At 44.9% G+C, this 27,440-nt stretch overlaps 2 protein-coding genes across 2 annotated transcripts in view; both read left to right on the top strand.

Moving 5' to 3' along the window:
• Positions 1–2,521, top strand: part of LOC140427243 (bromodomain-containing protein 3-like) — a 129,091-nt gene extending 126,570 nt beyond the window's left edge. Inside the window, 1 exon segment of the mRNA XM_072512844.1 lies at positions 2,453–2,521. Within this exon segment, the coding sequence (XP_072368945.1) occupies positions 2,453–2,521 (69 nt within the window).
• An 18,240-nt stretch (positions 2,522–20,761) lies between these two features.
• Positions 20,762–27,440, top strand: part of ephx4 (epoxide hydrolase 4) — an 87,796-nt gene continuing 81,117 nt past the window's right edge. The window contains exon 1 of the mRNA XM_072510479.1: positions 20,762–21,057. Coding sequence (XP_072366580.1) covers positions 20,815–21,057 — 243 coding nt within the window. The 5' untranslated portion in view covers positions 20,762–20,814. The remainder of the gene's footprint in view (positions 21,058–27,440) is intronic.

Below are 27,440 nucleotides of genomic sequence, written 5' to 3' on the forward strand. Positions count from 1 at the left end.
TAATCTTCCAGCTTTGGACAGGACAAGAACATATGAACGTGATTAGCGGGCCCCTCCTGCAACGTTCACACACATCTTCTACTCCTTCAAAGAATCGGCTCATCCTCGCCCTCGTGAGGTCTGCTCTGTATACCACTTTCAGCTGTATCAGCCCCAACCTCCCGCTCGAGGTGGAGGCATTCACTCTCCGGAGCACCTCACACCAGAACCCTTCCTCCATATCCTCTCCCATGTCCTCCTCCCACTTTGCATTGATCCCTTCCAGTGGTGGCTTCTCCTCTTCCAAAATAGCTCTGTAAACTGCTGACACTATCCCCTTCTCCAGTCCCCCTGTCGTCAGCACCTCCTCCAGCAATGTGGTGGCCAGCTCCACAGGGAAGCTCTGTATCTCCTTTCTGGCAAAATCTCGAACCTGCATGTATCTAAACATTTCCCCCTGCTCCAGCCCATACTTCGCTTCCAGCTAATTCAATCTTGCTAACCGACCCCTAAGAAACACATTTTTTAGTGTCTTTATCCCCTTCTCCTCCCATTTCTGAAAATTTCCATCCCACCTCCCTGGCTCAAATCTGTGGTTCCCCCGAATCGGCATTTCCCTTGACCCTGCCCCCAACCCGAAGTGTTGGCGAAACTGCCTCCAAATTCTCAATGAAGCTATTATTACCGGACTCCCTGAGTATTTCCCCGGGACTATCGGGAGCGGCGCTGTTGCTAGTGCTTTCAATCCCGACCCCCTGCACAAACTCTCCTCCATTGTGATCCACTGGGAATCAACCCCTCTGACCCAGCTCCGCACCTTCTCCACATTCGCCGCCCAGTAGTAATACATCAGGTTCGAAAGACCCAAACCCCCTGCCTGCCTTCCCCTCTGTAGCAGCACCTCGCTAACTCTGGCCACCTTCCCTCCCCATATGAACAAAGTAATCCTTCCCTCAATCTCTCTAAAAAAAGCCTTTGGCAGGAACATCGGCAGGCATTGAAAAACGTTCATTTTAACCGCCTGTACCCGACCCGCCAGTGACAGAGGGAGACTATCCCTCATTGCCAGATCAGCTTTCACTCTCCCCACCAAACTAGAAATGTTGTACCTGTGGAGCCCCCCCACTATTCCGGGCAACCTGCACCCCCAGGTGCCTAAAGTGAGTCCCTGCCCTTCGGAATGGCAGCCCCCCCACCCCCGGCCGAGACACCGCAAAATACTCACTCTTGTCTAGATTTAGTTTGTACTCCGAGAAAGACCCAAACACTCGAAGCAGCTCCAATATTCCCCCTATCGACACACTCTGTTCCGACATGTATAACAGCAAGTCATCGGCATATAAGGACACCCTATGCCCTATCCCCTCCCGCACTATTCCTTTCCATACCCCCAAACTTCTTAATGCGATGGCCAATGGCTCAATCGCGAGTGCAAACAGCAGGGGGGACATAGGACATCCCTGCCCAGTTCCACGGTGGAGAGAAAAGTATCTCGAGCTGATGTTTATGCAGACACTTGTTAATCAGATCAGGAGCCACCACCAACTTCCCTGCCCTATCCCTCACCTGAACAATTTCCCTTACCGCTGCCTCCCTCCCAAGCTGACCTGCTAACATACCTTATCTCCATGTTAGCCTTATCTCCATGTTCGTAAACTGCACCCCTTGCTCGTCTCAGTTGGCCTTCCTGGTAGATAGTCGGTCAAAACTCGCCTGTAGTTGCTTCCTCTTTTCCAGCTTCGCTGGGTCCCCATCTTCTGCATAATTCCTATCTACCTCCAACATCTCAGCTCTAAAGTTTATTTTACTAGAACATTTTAACCACTTAACCTTTCTTGAAAATTCAAATTGTTTTTCTCTCTTACAGGAGTTTCAACCTAATTAGTTTCTCCCCTGAGATTTTAGAAATAATTCATTGTTTTAAATAGAACAGCTCTCAAGTACAAGTCAGGAATGTGATGGGATTCTCTCCACTTGCCTGGATGAGCACAACTCAAACACTCAAACCTGACACCATCCAAGACAAAGCAGCCCACATAATCTGGACCCCACCCACCACCTTCAACTTTCACTCCCTTCACCATTGCACACTGTACTATCTACAGGATGCACTGTAGCAATTTGCCTAGCCTGCTTGTGACAGCCCCTCCCAAACCTGAAAACTCTACCACCTAAAAGGATGAGAGCAGCAGATGCATGGATGCACCACCATCTGCGAGTTCTCCTCCAAGCCACATATGATTCTGGCATGGAACTATAATGCTGTTCCTTCACTGTCACAAACCTGATACTCCCTGTATAAAGTCACTATAATTGCAGCTACATCATGTGGACTGCAGCAGTTCAAGAAGGTAGCTCACCACCACCTTCTCCAGGGCAATTGAAGATGGGCAGTAAATGTTGGCTTTGCCAGGAGTACTCTCATCTCACCAATAAATTGAAAAAGTAACATTTATCTCCATTTTCTTTCCAGATGGCGACTACCTTTGACATGAATTTACAGAGTGATATTATGGAAACATTTGAAAAATATCTTTATTAGAAATCTTGGCAATAACTTGGACTCTCGTCGTGCAAAAGTAAATATCTGCATGATGACGGAGATGACCTGATATGATAGTTCTGAATTTTGCAGTTGTTTAAGCATATTCTGGACACTGGTTCTTAAACGACCCTGACATCAGCTTGACCACCAAATGCTTCCTGCAGTATTCCTCGTACACAGAGGAAGATGGAAGAACTTGCAATTGTATAGCACCTTTTTTCTTACATTTTTCAAATGGGCCAAAGCTATCCACAGAAACAAAATATATTGTGCATTTACCGTTATGTGGGAAAACTGTTAGGACTCTACAGTTCTCACTGGATGAAGCAAACTTGTAAATGGGATAACGATATCCCTCAAGTCTGTCTTTTGCAAACCAGAAATTAAAAGAAAATGTGATCTATGTTTTGAGTACTTGGGAATAACTGGTTTATAACATTTTTTAAAATCTTAGAAAAATGAAAATTCCTTCATTTTGCTCAAATGGCTTTTGACTCGCTGTAGGTATAAAACTTTAATTTTGCAATTAACTGCTTTACTGCAATGATGTATTTTCAAATGCTTCTATTGGAAAAGAATTGAGACAAGGAATAATATTTCAAGTTAATTTGGAGAATCATACTTTTCAAAGTTGATGGTTACAATAGGTAAAAAGATGTGATCCAATTTTTTTTCTAACCTAACATTTTGACTTGACATTAAAATTATTTAGAGTTGATAAATAAATATACATGTTGTGATTTTCTTTTCACACTTGGTATCAGACATGTAATGAGCAGATTTTCTTTTAAAGTGTCTGTTAATGGATCATACCATTTTCTGTAATTAGATTGTTTCTACAGTTTGCACTTCCCTAATTTCACTGCTTTAGAACTAGCGCCTTATTTGTAGCAAATAGGTGAACAAAAATGCAGAAGTGTCCCTTTCAAAAAGAATCTGCAGCTGTCCTTTGTGAAGGCATTGTTGAAGCCTGTTCATCAGTGTCACGTTTCAGTGTGCGATCAATGCTTTTTGGAAGGAGATATATATTTTTATGACCTTTTCTCCATTGTAGTTCCCTCTTCCCTCCAGTTCCACCACACCAAACTCTGTTTATTCTTGATTAATGCCTCTTCCCATTTGCAGGACTTGCATTGAATGGGGGAATTTAATGTGCAATAGATATTATGGATATGAAAGTTCTGTACACAAATGTAGATAAACTCAGAAGGAAAAAATCTGGAGACCTCTGGTATTATGAGGCTTGTGAGAGAATTATATGCAGTCAAACTTTAGTTGCACCAAGCTAAGTGAACATTGTTTTAAGCCTATTTCTTTCTGGTTTTGTCAGTATTTCTGTGCATTCATTTGTATTACTACTTCACATTGCTGGCTGTTTGTAATCTAGCATTTATTGTATGAAGTTGATCCACATGCATTAAAAAAAACTCAGTAAATGTACGCATTTCATAAGTTTAGCATATTATTTTGTTCTTTGCTATAGAATGAAACACTGAGCATGTTGCACTGATGACTTTAAGAATGAGCTCGTCAAATTTCTCAACAACTCTTTTTTTTAAGGAAAAACAACTTCTATAAATGTGATGGTCCAGCTATATTATCATACTTCAGTCCCATTTAGAATTTCAATTTTGTTTTGGAGATGATGCCACTATTCTATTACTGAATGTTTTGTTACAGTCATTCTGTAATAAACTAGTGCTGGCTGTAAAACATCAGAAGCTTCAACCAGTTTATTACTCAAACATTATACCCAGGTGCCCTTATTTGTGAGATGAACAAAGGACAAATACAAGTTTATGATTCAACCAAATTTATGATAAAGTGTAGTAAAACAGTCACCCCCTTAAATGAAATGAAAAATGAAAATTGCTTATTGTCACAAGTAGGCTTCAAATGAAGTTACTGTGAAAAGCCTGTTATGGGCGAGGCCTTTTCAGAACCCCAAAATGTATCATGGAGTTCAACCAACCTTTCCCTTTCATGTATTTGTTGCTTTTCCTAGCACATGGCTTTTTCCCTAGGTGTGGGATTATAATTATGGCCACGTGGGGTTTTAAACACCGAACACTGTTTATTCCATGAACTCAACTTAACATCTTAAATAAACATTGGATCTCTTAACACCCCTTACTTCAAAGATAACTCCGAAAATATTGCAACAGTAAATAATTCCTTAAAATGTCCCTTCAAACATCCAAAAGGCTTCAGACTTTCAAACAGTAACACACCAGTCACAGTTAATATATATTTTCTGTTTTATGGCAGAGATAGATATGCTTGGTTGACTTCAGCTCCAGCACCTTGCTTTCTTCCTGCAGCTCTCTGGAAACACACACACACACCCAAGCTGGGAACAGTGATCACAACTGTTTTAAAGTGCTGGTGGATAAGGATAAGAGTGGTCCTAGGGTGAATGTGCTAAATTGGGGGAAGGCTAATTTTAACAATATTAGGTGGGAACTGAAGAACGTAGATTGGGGTGGATGTTTGAGGGCAAATCAACATCTGACACGTGGGAGGCTTTCAAGTGTCAGTTGGAAGGAATTCAGGACCGGCATGTTCCTGAGGAAGAAGGATAAATATGGCAATTTTCGGGAATCTTGAATAACAAGAGATATTGTAGGCCTCGGCAAAAAGAAAAAGGAGGCATTTGCCAGGGCTAAAAGGCTGGGAACAGATGAAGCCTGTGTGGAATATAAGGAAAGTAGGAAGGAACTTAAGCAAGGAGTCAGGAGGGCTAGAAGGGGGTCACGAAAAGTCATTGGCAAATAGGGTTAAGAAAGATCCCAAGGCTTTTTACACGTGCATAAAAAGCAAGAGGGTAGCCAGGGAAAGGGTTGGCCCACTGAAGGATAGGCAAGGGAATCTATGTGTGGAGCCAGAGGAAATGAGTGAGGTACTAAATGAATACTTTGCATCAGTATTCACCAAAGAGAAGGAATTGGTAGATGTTGAGTCTGGAGAAGGGTGTGTAAATAGCCTGGGTCACATTGAGATCCAAAAAGACGAGTTGTTGGGCACCTTAAAAAATATTATGGTAGATAAGTCCCCAGGACCTGATGGGATCTACCCCAGAATACTGAAGGAGGCTGGAGAGGAAATTGCTGAGGCCTTGACAGAAATCTTTGGATCCTCACTGTCTTCAGGTGATGTCCCAGAGGACTGGAGAATAGCCAATGTTGTTCCTCTGTTTAAGAAGGGTAGCAAGGATAATCCAGGGAACTACAGGCCGGTGAGCCTCACTTCAGTGGTAGGGAAATTACTGGAGAGAATTCTTCGAGACAGGATCTACTCCCATTTGGAAGCAAATGGACGTATTAGTGAGAGGCAGCATGGTTTTGTGAAGGGGAGGTCGTGTCTCACTAACTTGATAGAGTTTTTCGAGGAGGTCACAAAGATGATTGATGCAGGTAGGGCAGTGGATGTTGTCTATATGGACTTCAGTAAGGCATTTGACAAGGTCCCTCATGGTAGACTAGTACAAAAGGTGAAGTCACACGGGATCGGGGTGAGCTGGCAAGGTGGATACAGAGCTGGCTAGGTAATAGAAGGCAGAGAGCAATGGAAGGATGCTTTTCTAATTGGAGGGCTGTAACCAGTGGTGTTCCGCAGGGATCAGTGCTGGGACCTTTGCTGTTTGTAGTATATATAAATGATTTGGAGGAAAATGTAACTGGTCTGATTAGTAAGTTTGCAGACGACACAAAGGTTGGTGGAATTGCAGATAGCGATGAGGACTGTCAGAGGATACAGCAGGATTTAGATTGCTTGGAGACTTGGGCGGAGAGATGGCAGGTGGAGTTTAATCCGGGCAAATGTGAGGTAATGCATTTTGGAAGGTCTAATGCAGTTAGGGAATATACAGTGAATGATAGAACCCTCAAGAGTACTGAAAGTCAGAGAGATCTAGGAGTACAGGTCCACAGGTCACTGAAAGGGGCAACACAGGTGGAGAAGGCGGTCAAGAAGGCATACGGCATGCTTGCCTTCATTGGCCGGGGCATTGAGTATAAGAATTGGCAAGTCATGTTGCAGCTGTATAGAACCTTAGCTAGGCCAACTTGGAGTATAGTGTTCAATTCTGGTCGCCCCACTACCAGAAGGATGTGGAGGCTTTAGAGAGGGTGCAGAAGAGATTTACCAGAATGTTGCCTGGTATGGAGGGCATTAGCTATGAGGAGCGGTTGAATAAACTCGGTTTGTTCTCACTGGAACGACGGAGGTTGAGGGGCGACCTGATAGAGGTCTACAAAATTATGAGGGGCATAGACAGAGTGGATAGTCAGAAGCTTTTCCCCAGGGTAGAGGGGTCAATTACTAGGGGGCATAGGTTTAAGGTAAGAGGGGCAAGGTTTAGAGTAGATGTACGAGGCAAGTTTTTTACACAGAGGGTAGTGGGTGCCTGGAACTCGCTGCCGGAGGAGGTGGTGGAAGCAGGGACGGTCGTGACATTTAAGGGGCATCTTGGCAAATACATGAATAGGATGGGAATAGAGGGATACGGACCCAGGAAGTGTAGAAGATTGTAGTTTGGTCGGGCAGCATGGTCGGCACGGGCTTGGAGGGCCGAAGGGACTGGTCCTGTGCTGTACATTTCTTTGTTCTTTGTTATGATCTAGCCAGTTCTGTATCCACCTTGCCAGCTCACACCTGATCCCGTGTGACTTCACCTTTTGTACTCGTCTATCATGAGGGACCTTGTCAAAGGCCTTACTGAAGTCCATATAGACAATATCTATATATTGGGCAGCACGGTAGCACAAGTGGATAGCACTGTGGCTTCACAGCGCCAGGGTCCCAGGTTCGATTCCCCGCTGGGTCACTGTCTGTGCGGAGTCTGCACGTTCTCCCCGTGTCTGCGTGGGTTTCCTCCGGGTGCTCCGGTTTCCTCCCACAGTCCAAAGACGTGCAGGTTAGGTGGATTGGCCATGCTAAATTGCCCGTAGTGTCCATAAGGGTTGGGAGGGGTTATTGGGTTGCGGGGATAGGGTGGAAGTGAGGGATTAATGTGGGTCGGTGCAGACTCGATGTGCCGAATGGCCTCCTTCTGCACTGTATGTTCTATGTAATCTATGTAATCTATGTAATCTATATATCCCTACCTGCATCAATCATCTTTGTGACCTCCTCGAAAAACGCTATCAAGTTAGTGAGACACGACCTCCCCTTCACAAAACCATGCTGCCTCTCACTAATACGTCCATTTGCTTCCAAATGGGAGTAGATACTGTCTCGAAGAATTCTCTCCAGTAATTTCCCTACCACTGAAATGAGGCTCACCGGCCTGTAGTTCCCTGGATTATCCTTGCTACCCTTCTTAAACAGAGGAACAACATTGGCTATTCTCCAGTCATCTGGGACATCACCTGAAGACAGTGAGGATCCAAAGATTTCTGTCAAGGCCTCAGCAATTTCCTCTCTAGCCTCCTTCAGTATTCTGGGGTAGAGCCCATCAGGCCCTGGGGACTTATCTACCTTAATATTTTTCAAGACGCCCAACACCTCGTCTTTTTGAATCTCAATGTGACCCAGGCTATCTACACACCCTTCTCCAGACTCAACATCTACCAATTTCATAACAATCTGAGGATATGTTGCTACTTTCTGCTTTGAGGCAACCTTACCGGACACAGCTCAGCATCACAATGATCCACATTGTCCAGCGGATTATGCCAGCTGAAATCTTTGCATGTAGCATTCCCACAGTTCGCAGCCTTGGTAAATAGGAACAATAATAAAATATATAAAATAACTATTTAAATGCACAGCAGTAGTCTCTGTTCCATAATCTTTTGATAAAGTGCCAACTTAGATGTTTGTCTTCCTGAAACATCTCACTTTACAACCAATCAATAATTAAGAATTACAAGGCCCAAGCATGTTATTCCTAATGGAAATTCTTGTGTAGCTGGTTACTCGTGTATTTCTTGGAACCTGACAGATCTGAAGTCTCTTAATTATGTATTACTGTGGGCATCCACATGTCTGTTCTTAAATCTCCAAATCTATATTCTGCCTGGTTCTCGGGAAGGGAATTGGAAAGGAAAGGGAGTGTATGGGAAGAGACTGGCAGCTAACGTTAAAGGGACTCCAAAAATATTTCTGTAGGTATACAAATAATAAAAGGATGGGAAGAGGAGGAGTGGAGTCAATTAGGGACTGAAAAGGGAATTTCTAGAAGCAGGGAGCATAGTTGAAGTATTAAATTAATACTTTACACCTGCCTTTACCAAGGAAGGTGCTGCTGGCCAGACTATGGTGGAAGAGAAGGTAGTTCAGACAATAGAAGGGTTTAAAATTTGTAAGGAGGAGGAATTAGGCTCTATGTACTTAATGATGAAAAAGTGCCAGGGCAACAGGCACTGGAGTGCAGCTTGGAAAGCAAAGAGTTTTCCGAGTTGGGAAGTTTGGTGAAGGGGAAAGGAGGTGCTCCTTTCTCAACCTTTTTCACCCTCCAATAGTTGGTTCTTCCATTGGTGGAGCAGACGGTGATTAGTGAGGAACCGGTAAGTTATTCTACTTATAAAGTTCAGGTTTGGCAGGGCAGCTTGGCTGAGTGGAACATGCCTCCTGCCGTATGTGGGAAATCATGAATGCAACATGTGTCCTAGACAAACCCATCTGCAGGAAGTGTCACCAACTGCAAAAACGTGAGCTCTGAAAATGTCTGGGACTTGTGCAGCAGCTGGAATCACTGTAGTGCATCCATGAAGCTGGAATGATAGGGATAGCACATTTAAGTAAGTGGTCTACTGTAGCTTAGGAGCATTCAGGCAGAGAGGGAATGGGTGACCAACCGCCAGATAGCCTGGGAACCAGGCAGGTACTGCAAGAGTCCCCAAGTCGATGTAATTTGTTAACTGGTTTTCCATTTTGGATGCTGGTGGGGGTGGTTTGGTTCTTCAGAAGAGCAATCCGAGCCAGGTCTGTGACACCCCTGGTGATGAAGCTGCACAGGAGGAAAGAAAGAAGGAAGGAAGGGCAATAGTGATAAGGGATAATAGGGGAATAAACAGGTGTTTCTGCCGTAGATATTTTTTTAAAATTTAGAGTACCCAATTAATTTTTTTCAATTGAGGGGCAACTTTGCTTGGCCAATCTACCTACCCTGCACATCTTTGGGTTGTGGGGCGAAACCCATGCAAACACGGACAGTGACCCAGAGCCGGGATCGAAATCGGGACCTCAGCGTTGTGAGACAGCAGTGCTAACCGCTGTGCCACCATGCTGCCCTTCTGCCGTAGATATAACTCCAAGATAGTAAGTACGTTGCCTCCCTGATGCCAAGGTCAACAATGTCACAGAACGATTGCAGGATATTCTTCTGGATGAAGGTGAACAGCCAGAAGCCATAGTCCACATTGTTGCCAATGACATGGGCTGGAAGAGGGATCAGGTCCTGAAAGTAATTTTTAGGAAATTTGGAAATAAATTAAAAAGCCAGACTTCAAAAGGCATAATCTCAAGATTACTCCCTGTGCCACATGCTAGTGAGCATAGGAATAGGAGGATTAAATGATTGAATGTGTGACTAAAGAATTGGTGCAGGATGGAGGGCATCAAATTTCTGAGGCATTGGGACCGGTTCTGGAGCAAATGGGAGACAAGATCGATGATTTGCACCTCAGCTGTACCGGGGTTAACATCTTCACAGGGCGATTTGCTGGTGCTGTTGGGGAGGGTTCAAACTAGATTGGCAGGTGGGTGGGAGCCTGTGGAGAACTATGGTTGGGGGAAGCAAAAACTGGTAACCGGAATTTTTTAAAAAAGTAATAAGCAAAATTGGAAGGCAGATGAAACAAAGGCAATTATCAAATAGGATCAGAATGCTGAATAATATTTAAAAAGACAGTTTACGGGCACTCTATCTGAATGCATGCAGCATTCGCAACAAGGTGACTTGTTGACAAGATAACTCTATGACCCTAAGGTATATAATTTGAAGGAGTATTGACAGGGTGGAAGTGGACAGGATGTTTCCTCTTGTCGGATTTGAGTGGAGCTAAGAAACAGCGAGGGACAGCAAACATTGGTGGGAGTTGTATGTAGGCTTCCAAGCTGTAGTGCTAATGTTGGGCACAGTGTAAATCAGGAAATTGGAGCGGCATGTAACAACAAATACAGTAATAATGGGTGACTTCTATTTACGTAGACTGCGTAAACCCTAATTAGCACTGATGCTGAGAAGGATGAACTCCTGGAGTGTGTATGAGATTGGTTTCCGGATGGTGCCGAGTTCGGAGGTAGCGATCTTTGGAGTGTCGGAAGAGCCGGGAGTTCAGGGGGCGAAAGAGGCTGACGTCTTGGCCTTTGCCTCCCTGGTAGCCCGGAGACGGATCTTGCTAATGTGGAGGGACTCGAAGCCCCCGGGTGTAGAGACCTGGGTTAGTGACATGGCTGGGTTTCTCAGTCTCGAGAAGATAAAGTTCGCCTTAAGAGGGTCAATGGTCGGGTTCACCCGGAGGTGGCAGCCGTTCGTCGACTTTCTCGGGGAAAATTAAAATGTCAGCAAAAGCAGTATTCCAAGGGAGGAGGGGGGAGAGGGCCAGATTGTTGTTTTATGGTTGGGGTGTGTGAAGATTGGGTTGGGGTAATGTTTATTATGCCATGTTTATGTTATTATTATAAAAGTTTTCAAATACCTTAATAAAAATATTTTTTTTTAAAAGAGATTGGTTTCAGGAGTAGAAGGATAACGAACCAACTAGAGATCAGGCAATTGGATTTTAGCATGATGTAATGAGAAAGGTCTAATTAATAGCCTTGCTGTAAAGTAGCCGTTAGAAAATAATGTCCATAAGATGATAGTTTTGCATTAAGTTTGAAAAGTACTTAGTCCATTCTGAGATCAGGGTCCTAACTCTCAAAACAATAAATTATGAAGGTATTGGGGGCAAATTGGCCATGGTGGATTGGGAAAACATTAAAAGAGTTAACGCTAGACAGGCAACAGTGAATATTTAAAGGAATATTACATGGTCTACAAGAAATATACACCCCTCTAAGACACACAAACCTACCTGAAAAGTTGAATCAACCTTGCCTAGCAAAAGAAGTTAAAGATTTCATTCGATCAAAGTAAAGGGCTAAGAAGGTTGCCAGAGAAAATGGCAAGCCCGAGGATTGGGGAAAATTAGAATCCAGCAAAGGATGACCAGGAAACTAATAAAGAAAGAAAAAGGGAATGTGAACAGAAGCTAGCGAGTAACATAATAGCAGACTATAAAAGCTTCTTTAGGTATGTGAGAAAGGAAAGATTAGCAAGGACAAATGTGCTTTACCTGTGATAGCTGGGCACTTTAAAAAAAACTATGATTTGGCAGAATCCACGTGGATTTATGAAAAGGAAATCATGTTTAGCAAACCTGTTGGGGGTTTTTTGTGGCATTGTTAAAGGAAAACCAGTGAATATGGTGTACTTGGATTTTCAGAAGGCTTTCAATAAGGCCCCATGCAGGAGGTTAGTAAAACAAAGTTAGAGCACATGGGACTGCGGGTAATATATTGCCATAGATTGAGAATTGGTTAATAGACAGAAAACAGAGTTGTAATTGATAATATGGAAAGATGTGTCACTTGAAACATAGAGGTCTGGCAACATCTGGTCTGAGAGAAACATGAGAGGATACAGGGAAAGATGCCACAAAGGGTTAACAGCAGCTTCAAAGAGCAGGATTGTACAATGCAGATATCCTTGGTCAAGCAGGCTTTGCAAACACACAGGATTTTGAATGGAGCCGAAAACAATGGCTCACACCTTCATTGAAAGTAACTATCTTAGTAAGCATCTGGAAAAGCAGAGTCAGCTCAGAGACAGCCAGCAGAGTCAGCTCTCACAGCTCGGTACATGGGAAAGATAGGACACAGCAACCGAGCTCACCAGCGAATACATCTAAAGAAGACCAGATTTTGAAAAAGAAGATTGAGTGTCAAGTTGGGCCTGAAGGTCCCTTCAACCAACCAGAAGGATCCAGAAACAAGATCTTTTTCCTTTCTGTAAAGAAAGTAATTGCAGCTTTTAAAAGAAAAAATATAATAATAAAATAACTTAATTTAACCTGAAATAGTGGTTATTCCAAAGTCTACTTTACTTACTTAGCAATGCGGGACCCAGGATCAATGCTACTAAGTGGTAAGTAGATGAAATCTTCGGTGAAGCTATGGGTTATACCAGGGGATAACTTGAAAATATAGTTTGACCTGAATAGCACCCACTGAAGCCTGCATCGGAGTCAGGGAGTGAGAATCCCTGATCACCATTTAGAATGTCGGCCCTTTTTGGTATAGGGGGACTTCTAAGAATAGTGGTGAGTTTTCAACAACAGAGTGTAGGAATGAATGGGTCATTCTCAGAGTGCCAGGCTGTTACTAGTGGGATACTGCAAGGACCAGTGCTGGAGCCACAGCTGTTCACAACCTATATAAATCATTTGGATGTGGGGACCAAATGTCATATTTCCAAACTTGTTGATGACACAAAATTAAGTGGGAATGAGAGTCGTGAGGAGGCTGCAAGGAAGCTTCAATGGGGATTTGGACAGGTTAAGCGAATGGACAGATTGAATATAATGTGAATAAGTGTTCTAGATTCTCCAACAAGAGGAAACATTTGCTTCACATTCACCCTGTCAATACACCTCAGGGTCTTAAAGGTTTTGATCAAGTCACCTCTTATTCATCTAAGCTCTAATGGATACAAACCTAACCTCTCCAACCTTTTCTCTCCTCATAACCACCTGGGTGATTCCAGAGGACTGGAGATTGCAAATGTTCGAAAAACATGTAAAGATGGACCCAGCAATTACAGCCAGTCAGTTTAACCTCCGTGATGGGGAACCTTTTTGAAATGATAATTCAGGACAAAATTAAGTCATTTGGGCAAATGCAGATTAATTAAGGAAAGTTGTCATGGATTTCTAAAGGACAGATTGCCTTTCACTAACTTGTTACAGTTTTTTTGATGGAGCAACCAAATGGGTTGATTAGGTTAATGCTGTTGATGTGGTGTACATTGACTTCCAAAAGACATTTGATAAAGTACTGCACAACAGACTTGTGAACAATATTAGAACTCATGGAGTAAAAGGGACAGTAGTCAGCATGGGTACAAAGATATCTAAGTGACAAGAACAGCAGTGGTTAATTGATGTTACTTAGACTGGAGGAAAGTTTATAATGGAGCTCACCAGGGGTCAGTGTTAGGGCCGCTGCTGCTCTTGATGTATATTAATGACCTTGGTGTAGAGGGCACAATTTCAAGTATTGTGCACTGTGATGAGGATAGCGTAGAACGTCAAAAAGATATGGACAGCTTGATGGAATGGTCAGGCACTGGGCAGATGAAATTTAATGCAGAGAAGTGTAAAGTGATTTATTTTGGGAGGTAGAACATGGAGACAGAGTGGAATATTAAGGATACAATTCTAAAGGTGTTCCAGGAACAGAGCGACCTGGCTATATGTGCATAAATCATTTAAGGTGGCTGGACAGGTTAAGATAGCAGTTAATAAAAGCTCCTGACACCTTGGGCATTGTCTATAGGAACGTCGGATACAAATGTAAGGACGCTGCGTTAAACCCGCATAAAACACTGGTTTGGCCTCAAATGAAGCACTGTGGCCAATTCTGGGCACCACACTTTAGAGAGGATGTGAAAGCATTTGCGAGGGTGCAGAAAAGATTCCTGAGAATTGTTCCAGGCATAACCACTCCCAGTTACTTCGATTGGAGAAATTGGGACTCTAACTATTCTGTAATTCTTTCACCCTTTCAATGCTGGATTTACCTGGCTATTCTCACAGGCAGTAGATCATGTGTGCCTGTACACTGGTCCTGAACCTTCAAACATTTGTATGCAAAGACACTTGAAAACTATAGAACCTGGTGAGGATTAAAGTAATGGGAATGAGTGACTTTAGCTTGGAGCACACACAGCATGATGTGGGTGAGATACAATTTGTATTGCGCCATCCAAAAGTCTCATAGAATTTCAGTGCAGAAGGAGGCCATTCAGCCCATCGAGTCTGCAGCGGCTCTTGGAAAGAGCACCCCACTGAAACTCACACCTCCAACCTATCCCCGTAACCCAACCTAACCTAAGGGCAATTTATCATGGCCAATCCATCTAACCCTGCACATCTCTGGATTGTGAAAGGAAACCAGAGCACCTGGACGAAACCCACGCAGACACGGGGAGAACGTGCAGACTCCGCACACAGTGACCCAAGCCGGGAATCGAACCTGTGACCTTGGAGCTGTGAAGCAACTGTGCTAACCACTTTGCTACCGTGCTGCCCAATAGAACCTGGCGAGGATTAAAGTAATGGGAATGAATGACTTTAGTTTAGAGCACACACAGCATGATGTGGATGAGATGCAATTTGTATTGCGCCATCCAAAAGTACATTTGAAAAGCCAATCTTTGGAGGAGCAAAAGTAAGCTCACTGCCCATCTTTTCACCTCCCTCTCCCTTGTCAAAGCATTGAAAGTAGAATAAGGCAATCTTAGTGACAGAAAAGTAAGAGAACGTGGCAACGTTGAGCAGAATGCAATCCTGGTTTCCATCAGGGCTCTGCAGTTAGGATAGCTGCTGCTTTATTTAAATCAGCCCTTGTCCAGTGCTGAACATGGCTTCAGAGTGCATTCAAAACTTAGTTCGCTTGTTATGGTTTCATAGCGAGGTTGCAAGAGAAGGACCACCGGAAATGGGACGGTGAAGAGTGAGCAAGAGCACATTAAGGAAGTAATTCATTTTCTTAAAATCAGAGGAGGGCAATTCTGCTTGCTCTGGAGTTTAAACTTTGAATGGCAAAAATAATAGGAAATTAATTTGTGGACAGCACAGTGGTTAGCACTGTTGCTTCACAGCTCCAAGGTCCCAGGTTCGACTCTTGGCTTTGGTCACTGTCTGTACGGAGTCTGCACGTTCTCTCCATGTCTACGTGGATTTCCTCCGGATGCTCCGATTTCCTCCCACAATCTAAAGATGTGCAGGTTAGGTGGATTGGCCATGCTAAATTGCCCTTTGTGTCCAGAACGGTTAGGTGGGGTTACTGGGTTACGGGGATAGGGTGGAGGTGTGGGCTTAAGTAGACTGCTCTTTCCAGGGGCCAGTGCAGACTCCGTGGGCTGAATGGTCTCCTTCTGCACTGTAAATTCTATGATCTGCTGGATGTAATTACTAATGGAATGGAGTAAGAGGATAAATAGGACACTGGCTGTCCATGGTTTTGGCATTAAATGATTTATATGCTTAGCACTGTCACTGGTTATTCCCAATATCTAAGCAAAGAGCCAGAGATGGCAACGGCAAGCCAGTATTCCATCTGACCAATGGAATGTATCACATATAGCCAAAGAGTGATTAAATACACATTATAAGGCCACAACTCAGGCTCCAAAACAACAGATGGTTTATTAATACGGAATAAATGAACAGAATATCACAAAATTGTGATTCATACTCGTCACTATTATCTTTGCCTAAAATAGCATAGCAGTCACCTGTCTAACTATACATGAACTTGAAATGAGCTTGCTACATCTGTGAAATGTGCTGCAGTTTTAGAATTGATCCACCTTTTCCGCTGATTAAAATTAAATTTCCCTGGTGGTTGGAAAGGTGAAAACTGATTGTTTTCTGGCATAAAGTCAACATCCTTTTGAAGGTTTACTGAGACTTAAAGCATCCCTAATAATTACATTAGATCAACAGTTATTCTTAGGTTATCTTATTTGTACTCAAGTGCAATTCCTCCTTTGAGTGCTGTTTTAAAGCAGATATCGGAATAACGGCAAGCTGAATAAATTGACTAGCATGACACCAAAATAACAATGGTCACTAAGTGCTTCTTAAACAATGTAACTTAATGACTTGACAAAAATAAAATTGATTCAAGGAATTTGACATTGCTGGCAAGGTCACCAATTATTGCCGATCCCTATTGTCCTTGAGAAAATGGTGGTACGTCACTGCCTTGAACCACTGCAGTTTGGATGGTGAAGATAAACCAATAGTGTTCTTGAGGAGGAAGTTGTGGGGTTATGATCCTTTGCATATGAAGGATTGGTGATATATTTCTAAGTCAGGGGGATATGTGACTTGGAGGGGGACTAGCAGGTGGTGGTGCTTCTGTGCACCTGCTGCCGTGGAAACCAGGGATGGGATTCTCCATTGGCTGACGCCAAGATCGCGAAACGCGATTGGGCGGAGAATACGTTCCGATGCCAAAATCGCAGCAGGGGGCGATTTGACTCCAAATTGCAATTCTCCGTCACCTCGACGGCAGCGTCAATGCAGTCCGGAACGCACGTACAATAAACACCGTTTGCATGTCATGAGCGGGCCCGACCCAATATTCTCCTGGGTCTCCGCGATGCTCAGCCTCCGATGGGCCAAGTTCCCAATGGAGTGGTTCGCTTGTGCTTTTAAAAATCGTGAAACCAGCGTCGTGGCGGCTGAGGGAGAGAGACAGATACGGAAAGAGTCCAATATCGCCATAGTTTGCTGACAGTTGTGCCGCTGGCTGGGGGGTTCTGCCAGGGCTGGGGGGAATAGTGGGGGGTCGGGTGGCCAGGATGTGAGCTGTAGGGTGGGGTTGGACGGGCAAGGAACACCATTGCCACAGCAGGCAAGGCGACCACGCAACTGTACACGCCCCTGACGGCCCACTGTGAACTTCAGGTTACAGGTCATATAGGTGTTCCCCCAGAGCACTGCCCTCGGTGCCCTCTGACCCATCAGCTGTACGGGCATGCTCCAGCACAACCAGTGCCATCTTGTTGGCTGGTGTGGTGTGTGTGGGGAGTGAAGTGTGTGTATGTGGCTGCAGCTTGTCAGCCTCCTGAGTGTCAATCACAAACCTGGCGAATCCCGCACTGTTTCTCATTGGAATCGATTGTGTTTCACGTGCTAGCCCCTCCACAGTTGCTGAATCGATACAGGTTCAGCGCCTGTTTTGCTGTCGTGAAAGTCCACGAATTCTGCCCCGGCATCAACACTTAGTCTCAGAAACGGAGAACCCCGCCCCACAGCTTTGGCAAATTGCTACAACACATCTGCTGGATAATACACCCTGCAGCCACGGTACACCGGTGGTGGAGGAAGTGATTGTTTAAGGTGGTGGGTGGGGTGTCAATCAGATGGGCTGCTTTGACTTGGGAGGTGTCTGGCCTCTTGCTGGTGTTGGAACTGTATTCATTCAGGCAAGTGGGGAATATTCCATCAAACTCCTGATTTCTTCATTGTGGACCATGGAAGAGTTTGGAGCGACAGGTGGTGAGTCACTCACCACTGAAGACCCAAACTTTTGACCTGCTCCTGTAGCCGCAGTATTTATGCAACTGATCCAGTTAAGTTTCTGTCAGTGGTGACCCCTAAAATATTCATGACGAGAGAAATCAATGATGGCAATTCCATTGGATATCACGAGGAGGCAGCTGAACTCTTTTGTTGGAGATGGTCATCACCTACTACTTATGTGACGAGTAAAATTCACACCCACCTAGCAGCTGATGTGTGGAAATCAACCAAGATTGAGCATAGACCATAGGACTGTCTGGAGTGTTCAGGAATTAACAATGAATATCGTGCACATTGCTTCCAGCAATCCTAGAGAAGAGTATCACTGAAAAAAAACTTTTCGCTTTGTTTGAACACTTATTTTTCGAATCAATAAACAAATTAGAGATAATAGGAAAACTCTTTTAACAATGAAGAATCATCCAATCTGGTCATGGAGAGTCTGTCCATTTGTTAACGAGTGGCGATGGTCATGTGACAGGTTTTGCAACTGGATCAGGGTTTGTAGAAAAGACAAAATACTGGAATTTCTGGACTGCATATCTAACATCCAGTGCACAATGGACAGAAATTTACCCCAATTTAAATATTGGGAAGACCAACCTTTGGCTTCAGTTCCTGTAACAATCTCTCATCTCTAACCACCGATTCCAACCCTCTCCTTGGCAACTACCTGAAATAGACAATTTTCAACCTTGTTGCCATATTTGAGCACCTGGCTCCCCTTTCACGTATCCACCTCCATAACATCGCCTGACTCCATCACTACCTCAGCTCATCTGATGCTGGAGCCCTCACCCATGCTTTGTTACCTCTAGACTTGACTATTCCAACCCACTCCAGGCTAATCCTCCCTCCGTGGTCTCGACCCATGGTATACCCTTTTAAAAATAAATTTAGGGTACCCAATTATTTTTCCAATTCAGGGCAATTTAGCATGGCCAATCCACCTATTCTGCACATCTTTTTGGATTGTGGCGGTGAGACCCATGCAGACATGGGGAGAATGTGCAAACTCCACATGGACAGTGACCCGGGGCCGGGATTATACCATAAACCTCTCCACCTCCTTATCGTCCTTTAAAACGCTCTTTGAAACCTATTTCTTCAACCAAGCTTTTTCCCACCCACACTAATATCTTTTTGTCATCTTCTTCTTCCTCTTCCCACACCCAGTGATGCACTAAGGCAGATTTTTGTCTGTTTCCACAACTAGTAATTCTCAGAACAGGTCGCTAGTCTGTCACTAGCAGCTTATTGCTTGAGGGGCGCCACTCCACATCAATTATGTCTGACCAGGAGTCTCTCCCACACTTACCCCAGCTACTGTCATGTTTGGAAGGATTTTGCAGGTTGGCACTCAACCCGTTTGGCTGCATTATAAACGCACCTTCCTTGACCAGCAAGTCATAGAATCATAGAGATGTTACGGGCCAGAAGGAGGCCATTCAGCCCATCTTGTCCATGCCAGCCCAAGGACACCCAGGTGCACTTTCTAATCCCACCTTCCTGTACCCGGCACATAGCCCTGTAGTTTACAGCACTTAAGGTGTAGATCCAGGTACCATTTAAAAGAGACCTTTTAAGGTCTCTACGTCTACCACTAACTCGGGCAGTGAATTCCAGACACCCACTACCCTCCGTGTAAAAATGTTCTTCCTCATGTCTACTCTACACCTTCTGCCATTTATAGTGAATCTTTGTCCCCTGGCTCCAGAATTCTCCACCAACAGAAACTATTTTATCCTGTCCACCCTATCTCTTCCCCTCATAATTTTGTACACCTCAATTAAGTCACCCCTCAGCCTTCCTTGTTCCAAGGAAAATAACCACAACCTATGTAACCTGTCCTGGTAGCTGCAAGTCCTGGGGCACCCACAGCTGCTGGCTGAGAGGCAGGGAGGCTACCCATTGCTCCACGGGGCTCCCTTCCCACAGCTGCTGGCTGAGAGGCAGGGAGGCTACCCATTGCTCCACGGGGCTCCCTTCTTTGTGTTTGTAGCTCGGTGTTAAATTTCGCTTTGTAACTCTCCTGTTGAAGTGCCTGGAGATGTTTTATTCCACTAGCAGTGCTATATAAATACATGTTGCTGTTGTTGTTGAAACTCAGCTGGGCAGGCAGCATCTGTGCAAATCCAGCCGAACAAGCCTGTCCTCTCCGCAGCCCAGAGTGTTGTCAAAATGCTGGCGTCTCCTGAGGAGCAGGGTTCGTGTTTCAGCTTGGTATTCTTCCACATGGGTAAACTTGCCAAAGGGACATTTCCCAGGAATACTCCCCAGGTCCCAGAAGTAATTAATGAAAAATATTGCAGAATAAAGCCAACCCCTGCAGCCCCACCCCCTCCCCGTGACTATTTATGTCCACATGATGACCAATGTTATTTTGAAGGGAGTATAACAGGGCTTTGATTGTTTCTGGGGGAATAAAGGTGTTTTTTCCATATATTTATGAATTGGGAGATGGCTCCTTTGAGCAGACCTGACCCTGAAAACAAGCTGCCTCTGACATGACAGCCATTCTGCCCAGTTTGTCATCCTACTTGTGGGATGGGATTGTTTTTATGTTTGAGCTGATTTATTGATGGTGTCTGTACCTGGCTATGGGATGTTTCCCCCCCCCCCCCCCCGCCTTTGTGTGACTGTCTGGCTCTTTGGGGAGCAGTTTCCGATTGCAGACATCGATCCGACCAATGAGACCGGTAAGAAACATTTGAAAAGACAGTGATTGCGCTTCACGTCGGCGCAATGCCTGACGTTGCCATCACTGCTGGTTTCCATGACTTCAGTTTAAAGGGGATCTTCCTTGGCACCCGCTCGCTGCAGGTGGATTTGCTGGAGGGAGAGGGGAGGGAGAGGGGAGGGAGTGAGTGAGATTGGAGGGAGTGAGGGGGGGGGGGGGGTGAGTGGGGAAAGGGGAGGGGGTGAGTGGAGAGGGAGGAGAGAGGGAGGGGGTGTGTGTGGGTCGCTCCCACTCCCAGCCGGACTATGGTGAACCCTCTCTGCGACCCCCTGGTGTTGACAACTCGGCTGCTGGTCAAATGCAAGCTGCTGCTCTTCTGGGCTCTTGTCTACACTTTCTGCGGGCTCACTGCCTGGCTGGCCTCGCTCAAACTTTTGTGGCACATCATCAGGAATCCAGCGGGGACCTTCCAGCGGGTGGTCCGGCAAACCTCACCCCCCTGCTTAAACGACACGTCCCTGGGAACACACTGCTATGTGAGAATCAAGGTGAGTGAGATCCCTCCGCTGGATGCTCAGTGCAGGCGGGAGGGTTACAGCCAAATGGTTCTTCCTCTGAATGTATTTGTTGGTCATTAACTCTCCCCCCATGTTTATTCCGGTGGAGCGGCTGGAGGCCTGAATCTGCTTCATTAACAGTGGGGGGGGGGGGGGGGGGGGTTGAACTGTACTGGACTCCCAATGCCTACAAGCGTCTGATCTTTGGTTTAATCAAACAACGTTCCTTTTGCAACTAACCCCTAGTGTGTTGTGAAATGACAAACGGACACTGCAGTCTTTCCGATACCTCCATGTCTCTCCCGTTTACAAATGGGGCTGACAATTGCCCAGTCCTTGTTTAGCATCCTCCAGCTCAGAGTGCTGAAACCCGGCACAGCTCCTGAAACCGGGGACAGCTCCTCCGTGGACTCGGGTTGAGACACTGCTGAAATTAAACAAGCGACAGGAGGGGGGGGGGGGCGTTGGGGGGAAAAAACAACGCACCGATTCATCAGCTAATGGTTGCAGAGGAGATATTTTCACCTGCATCATTTTCAGTGTCCATTGTCTTGTAATTGAAAGTAATGCTGGATGTCCCTCCCGCAGTGAAGGACCTTAAATGTGTGTGTGGTTTTCGCAAAGAACCTTTTGTTGTACCTGCCAGCCTCACTACAGGTCATCTCTAGCTGTGCCTTGGCTAACACGCTGCTGGAATAGTAATTTCAGAAATGCCTCAAATCAGACATGTGGCACAAACATTATTCCCTTCTAGGGATTTCTGTTTGAGCCCAATCCTGGAACCTGTTTAGTTTCCCCCCCCCCCCCCCCCCCCCACCACCCCCACATCCTAAAGCAACGAGAGCGAACTCCCCCTAGGAAAATAATCACATTGAAGATTTTAATGTACACATTTATAGTTGCTTCCGCATGTAAAATATGACATCTAAGGACAATTTGAAGCTTAATGATACTACGGTAGATTTACTGCCAAACGTGTTGCAATGGGATCTTTTGGTTTAACAGTGGTGAAAATGTACATCTCGTTTAATGAATTTATGCCTCTCCAAAATTAAGTGCCTTGCAGTATATGGTTGTTTGCAATTGGATTAATTGTGGTTTAAACTGTTAAAATGCAAAGGTCCTGTACTGAGTGATGCGGTGATAATTCACCTCTCGGCAGTCTCAAAGCACTTTTCAAAATCCGTTGTGTTTGACAATCGGGTTCCCGCTGAATTGCGGCTCTCAATATCTAACCCTGCAGCTAACAGTCAACACTGTACAGATCTGTTCATTTAAACCATGCACGGAGTTATTTGTGTCATTTAATTACTTCCTGATTAAATCTAGAGTTAGTAAGATGCGTTGAGAAATTTAGAATAATTTTGTCTTGCCTGTCGTTTAATCCATGTTTTGCTATTGTTGGGTATCCTGAACACATTTTGCTTGGTTGTGAGGTTGATAAGTTATTGTATTTTACTGCTCAAATACACTGGAATGATCATTTTTTGATACACAAGATACAATTGCAGAACAGAGCGATGGCTGCAAAGCCTGTGATGGTCACTGTTATTCTGTCTTAATCTTCTACATCTCGTACATATTTTGCTCTATGCCTCCTTCTTAATCAATGGCATTTTTGATTTCTAATGGCTGAATCAATCTGCCATGATCTTTGCTGGTGTTTCCTTTGCTGTGTTCACATCCGGGCACTGAGTATTTAGTTCAGATAGCCTCCCCTCTCCACAGCTGCTCCAGGTGACCCTATCCTTTCTGTCCATTTCAAACCCTCCCTCAGTTATTGCAGTGCTGCACTCTCTCTGCTTTTTACCGAGCTTGCCACCAGTGAGAATTGCTGGGAATTCTGAGCTCTGCCGCCAATATTGATGCTACGTATAGTATACAGTCTTTAGAGTGGCATTGAGGATGTTTGGAGAACCCATGCCTAAGATTGAGAGGTGGCAGCATTAGTGATGGACAGGGTTATCATGATCCAGTGGAAGTCAACTATCAGAATGAGTCAAGTAACTTGCCGAAGGAGGGTTGGAGACACGTCAGCAATTGTTTGAGGTGAAGGGGGGAGCATTTTTGTAAGTGGAGGGGGGGGGGGGGGGGAGGTTTGAAACCAGGAAAGATTTCAGAGGTGCCAAATGAGCAAATTGTAGCTAAGGAAACCAATTGGGCAAAAGGAAGAACAGATCTTTGAAACCCACTCCTGGCACAGGGGTGGCACGGTAGCACAGTGGTTAGCATTGTTGCTTCACAGCACCAGGGTCCGAGGTTCGATTCCCACTTAGGTCACTGTCTGTGCGGAGTCTGCACGTTCTCCCCATGTGTGCGTGGGTTTCCTCCGGGTGCTCTGGTTTCCTCCCACAAGTCCCGAACGACGTGCTTGTTAAGCGAATTGGACATGCTGAATTATCCCTCTGAGTACCCGAACAGGCACCGGAATGTGGCGACTAGGGGCTTTTCACAGTAACTTCGTTGCAGTATTAATGTAAGCTTATCATAGAATTTACAGTGCAGAAGGAGGCCATTTGGCCCATCGAGTCTGCACTGGTCCTTACAAAGAGCACCCTACTCAAGCCCACATATCTACTTCATCCCCATAACCCAGTAACCCCACCCAACACTAAGGGCAATTTTGGACACTAAGGACCATTTAGCATGGCCAATCCACCTAACCCGCACATCTTTGGACTGTGAGAGGAAACCGGAGCACCTGGAGGAAACCCACGCACACACGGGGAGAACGTGCAGACTCCGCACAGACAGTGACCCAGCCGGGAATCGAACCTGGGACCCTGGAGCTGTGAAGCAACTGTGCTACCACTGTGCTACCGTGCTGCCCTCTACCATGCTGCCTATTTGTGACAATAATAAAGAGGATTAGATTATTAAAAAAGATCTCCCAATGGTGGTCTCCATGAGAAAAGAAATGTCAAGCAAGTGGAAGATGAAAAGAAATATTTGAAATGCATGCAACTGAGAATATTGGAGAAAAGGAATGGAAGAACAAGGCAGAAAAAAGACCTGAGGCCCACGTTGTTTTCAAGTTAGCTGAGGGTTTCCGCAGCTCTTAAGGAAATATCATTGTATAAAAGATACTGTCCGAGCTCTGTAATCTTATTATAGCTTGTCACCTTCCACACTGTGCTGTAGCTGAAAGAGTGAGAAGAAAATATGTGCGTGGGGGAGGATGTGGGCGTAATTGATGAAGGGGCTAGAAATGTAGGGGAGGACACTAGAATCTGGGGTCACCTGTACTTTCCCAGTTACCATGGTGTATAATCGTCATTTTAAGTACAGATTTAACAATGCATGAATGCTTCCCGCTGTATCACATTTTGCTAATGTATCCACTGCTATTATTATAATCTATTTAAAGATTTAATTGTAGTAAGTGACATTGGTTTGCTAACTACAAGTTTTTGTATATTCCATTCTTGACTCTTAAACAGCAGAAGTGGATGGGATTATGGACAATGATCGTGTTCGAATAGTGATCAATTTTAATTTGCCACTGTTTAACGTTGATGACAACGAGATAGTGCCATATTCAATTAGTAAATTTAATTGAAGGTTAAAATTCTAATAATACTTTAATGTTATCAGAAGTAACACTGGGCGGCACGGTGGCGCAGTGCTTAGCACTGCTACCTCATGGTTCGATCCCGGCCCCGGGTCACTGTCCATGTGGAGTTTGCACATTTTCCCTGAGTCTGCTTGGGTCTCACCCCCACAACGTACAAATGTGCAAGGTAGGTGGATTGACCACACTAAATTGCCTCTTAATTGGAAAAATAAAATAAAAGTAATGTAACTCATCTTGGTTTACAGCATGTAAAAGAAAATACATATTTAACTGGATAATTTTGAAGTAAAATGTATTCTTCACAAAGGAGAGTATAAGAAAATTCAAGATGAGATGGCTCACCTCATATGGGCTGTCTGACATTCAAAATGAGGCACGGAAATAGTTCTACTCTTAAAAAAAGTCACCAAAAGAAAAGTTAGAATGTAGTTTTTCTTTCCGTACAGAGTTTGACACACAGCATCTGTAGCAATAAACAGTGGTTCATGTTTCTAAGTCGAAGACCTTCCATTGGACATTGGAATGGAAGGAAGATAGAAATGTAAGAGTTTTTAAGCCAGTGGATGGGAGGCCTGGGGGGGGGCTGGCTGGGCAGGAGGAACAAATGGGTAAGCGGGGTGCAAGGGTTGAGATTCAAGGAAAAGGTGGTGCTCTTGCTCCATGTGGCAGGCTGGGGACAGTTTCAGTCCTCAGGGTCAGCATGTGTGCAGGACGTGTCTCCAGTTACAGCTCCTGGAAGCTCAAGTTTCAGAGCTGGAGCGGCGGCTGGACACACTGTGGAGCATCCGCGAGTCGGAGAGCATCGTGGATAGCACGTATAGAGAGGTGGTCACACCGCAGGCTCAGACTCCGCAGGCAGGAACGGAATGGGTGACCACCAAGCAGAGCAAGAGAGCGAGGCAGGTAATGCAGGAATCTCCTGTGGCCATGCCCCTGCAGAACAGATATACCGTTTTGGATACTGTTGAGGGGAATGGCCTCTCAGGGGAAAACAGCAACAGCCAAACTCGGGGCATCACGGTTGGTTCTGCTGCAGAGGGGAGGAGTAATAAGTGTGACAGTGCAATAGTTATAGGGGATTCAATTGTAAGGGGAATAGACAGGCGTTTCTGTGGCTGCAAACGAGACTCCAGAATGGTATGTTGCCTCCCTGGTGCTAGGGTCAAGGATGTCTCGGAGCGGGTGCAGGACATTCTGGAGGGGGAGGGTGAACAGCCAGTGGTCGTGGTGCACATCGGTACAAACAACATAGGTAAAAAAAGGGATGAGGTCCTAAATGTAGAATACAGGGAGCTAGGAAAGAAATTAAGAAATCGGACCTCAAAGGTAGTGATCTCAGGATTACTACCGGTGCCACATGCTAGTCAGAGTAGAAATGACAGGATATATAGGATGAATACGTGGCTGAAGGGATGGTGTCAGGGGGAGGGTTTCAGATTCCTGGGGCATTGGGAACGATCCTGGGGGAGGTGGGACCTGTAGAAACTGGACAGGTTACACCTGGGCAGGACTGGAACTGATGTGCGAGGGGGGCTATTTGCTAGAGCGGTTGGGGAGGGTTTAAACTAAAATGCCAGGGGGATGGGAACCTACGCAAGGAGTCAGTGAACGAGGGAGCAAGGACAAAAACAAAAGGTAGAAAAGTGAAGAAGAAAAGTGATAGGTGGAGAAACCAAGGACAAAATTCAAACAGGGCAGCAGAGAAAAATATTGGAAGCAAGACAAGCATTGTGAAAAAGACAAACGTAAAGGCTCTGTGCCTTAATGCACGGAGCATTTGCAATAAAGTGGATGAACTAATCGCGCACATAGATATAAATGGGTATGATATAATTGGGATTACGGAGACATGGCTGCAGGGTGAACAGGGATGGGAACTGAATGCCCCAGGGTTCTCAGTATTTAGGAAGGACCGGCATAAAAGAAAAGGTGGTGGCGTGGCACTGCTGGTTAAAGAGGAAATTAACACAATAATGAGAAAGGATATTAGCTCTGACAATGTAGAATCTGTATGGGGAGAGTTGAGAAATACCAAGGGACAAAAAACATTAGGGGTGTCATAAATAGACCCCCAAACTGCACTGGTGAGGTTGGGAATGGCATTAAATAAGAAATTAGTGATGCATGTAATAAGGGAATATCGGTGATCATGGGCGATTTTAATCTTCACATAGATTGGGCAAATCAAATTAGCCACAATGCCATAGAGGAGGAATTTTTGGAATGTAAACGGGATGGTTTTCTTGACCAATACGTGGAGGAACCAACTAGAGAGCAGGCCATCTTAGACTGGGTACTGTGTAATGAGAAGGGAATTATTGCCAATCTGGCCATACGAGACCCCTTGGGATGAGCGACCATAACATGATGGAATTTTTTATCAAGATGGAGAGTGAAGTAGTTGATTCAGAGACAAGGGTGCTGAATCTTAGAAAAGGAAACTATGAGGATCTGAGTCGTGAGTTGGCCTTGATAGATTGGGGAGAGTTACTTAAAGGGGTGACAGTGGATAGACAATGGTAAACATTCAAGGAACATGGAGGAACTACAGCAGCTGTTCATTCCTGTCTGGCACAAAAGCAAATGGGGTAAGAGGGCCAATCCATGGCTCACAAAGGAAATTAGAAATAGTATCCGATCCAAGGAAGAAGCATGCAGACGGGCCAAGAAAAATAATAGGTCTGAGGATTGGGAGCAGTTTAGAATTCAGCAAAGAAGGACAAAGGGATTAATTAAGAAGGGGAAAGTACAGTACAAAAGGAAGCTTGCAGGGAACATAAAGACTGACACTAAGAGTTTC

Source organism: Scyliorhinus torazame, chromosome 7, assembly GCF_047496885.1.
Source record: "Scyliorhinus torazame isolate Kashiwa2021f chromosome 7, sScyTor2.1, whole genome shotgun sequence".
NCBI lineage: Eukaryota > Metazoa > Chordata > Chondrichthyes > Carcharhiniformes > Scyliorhinidae > Scyliorhinus > Scyliorhinus torazame.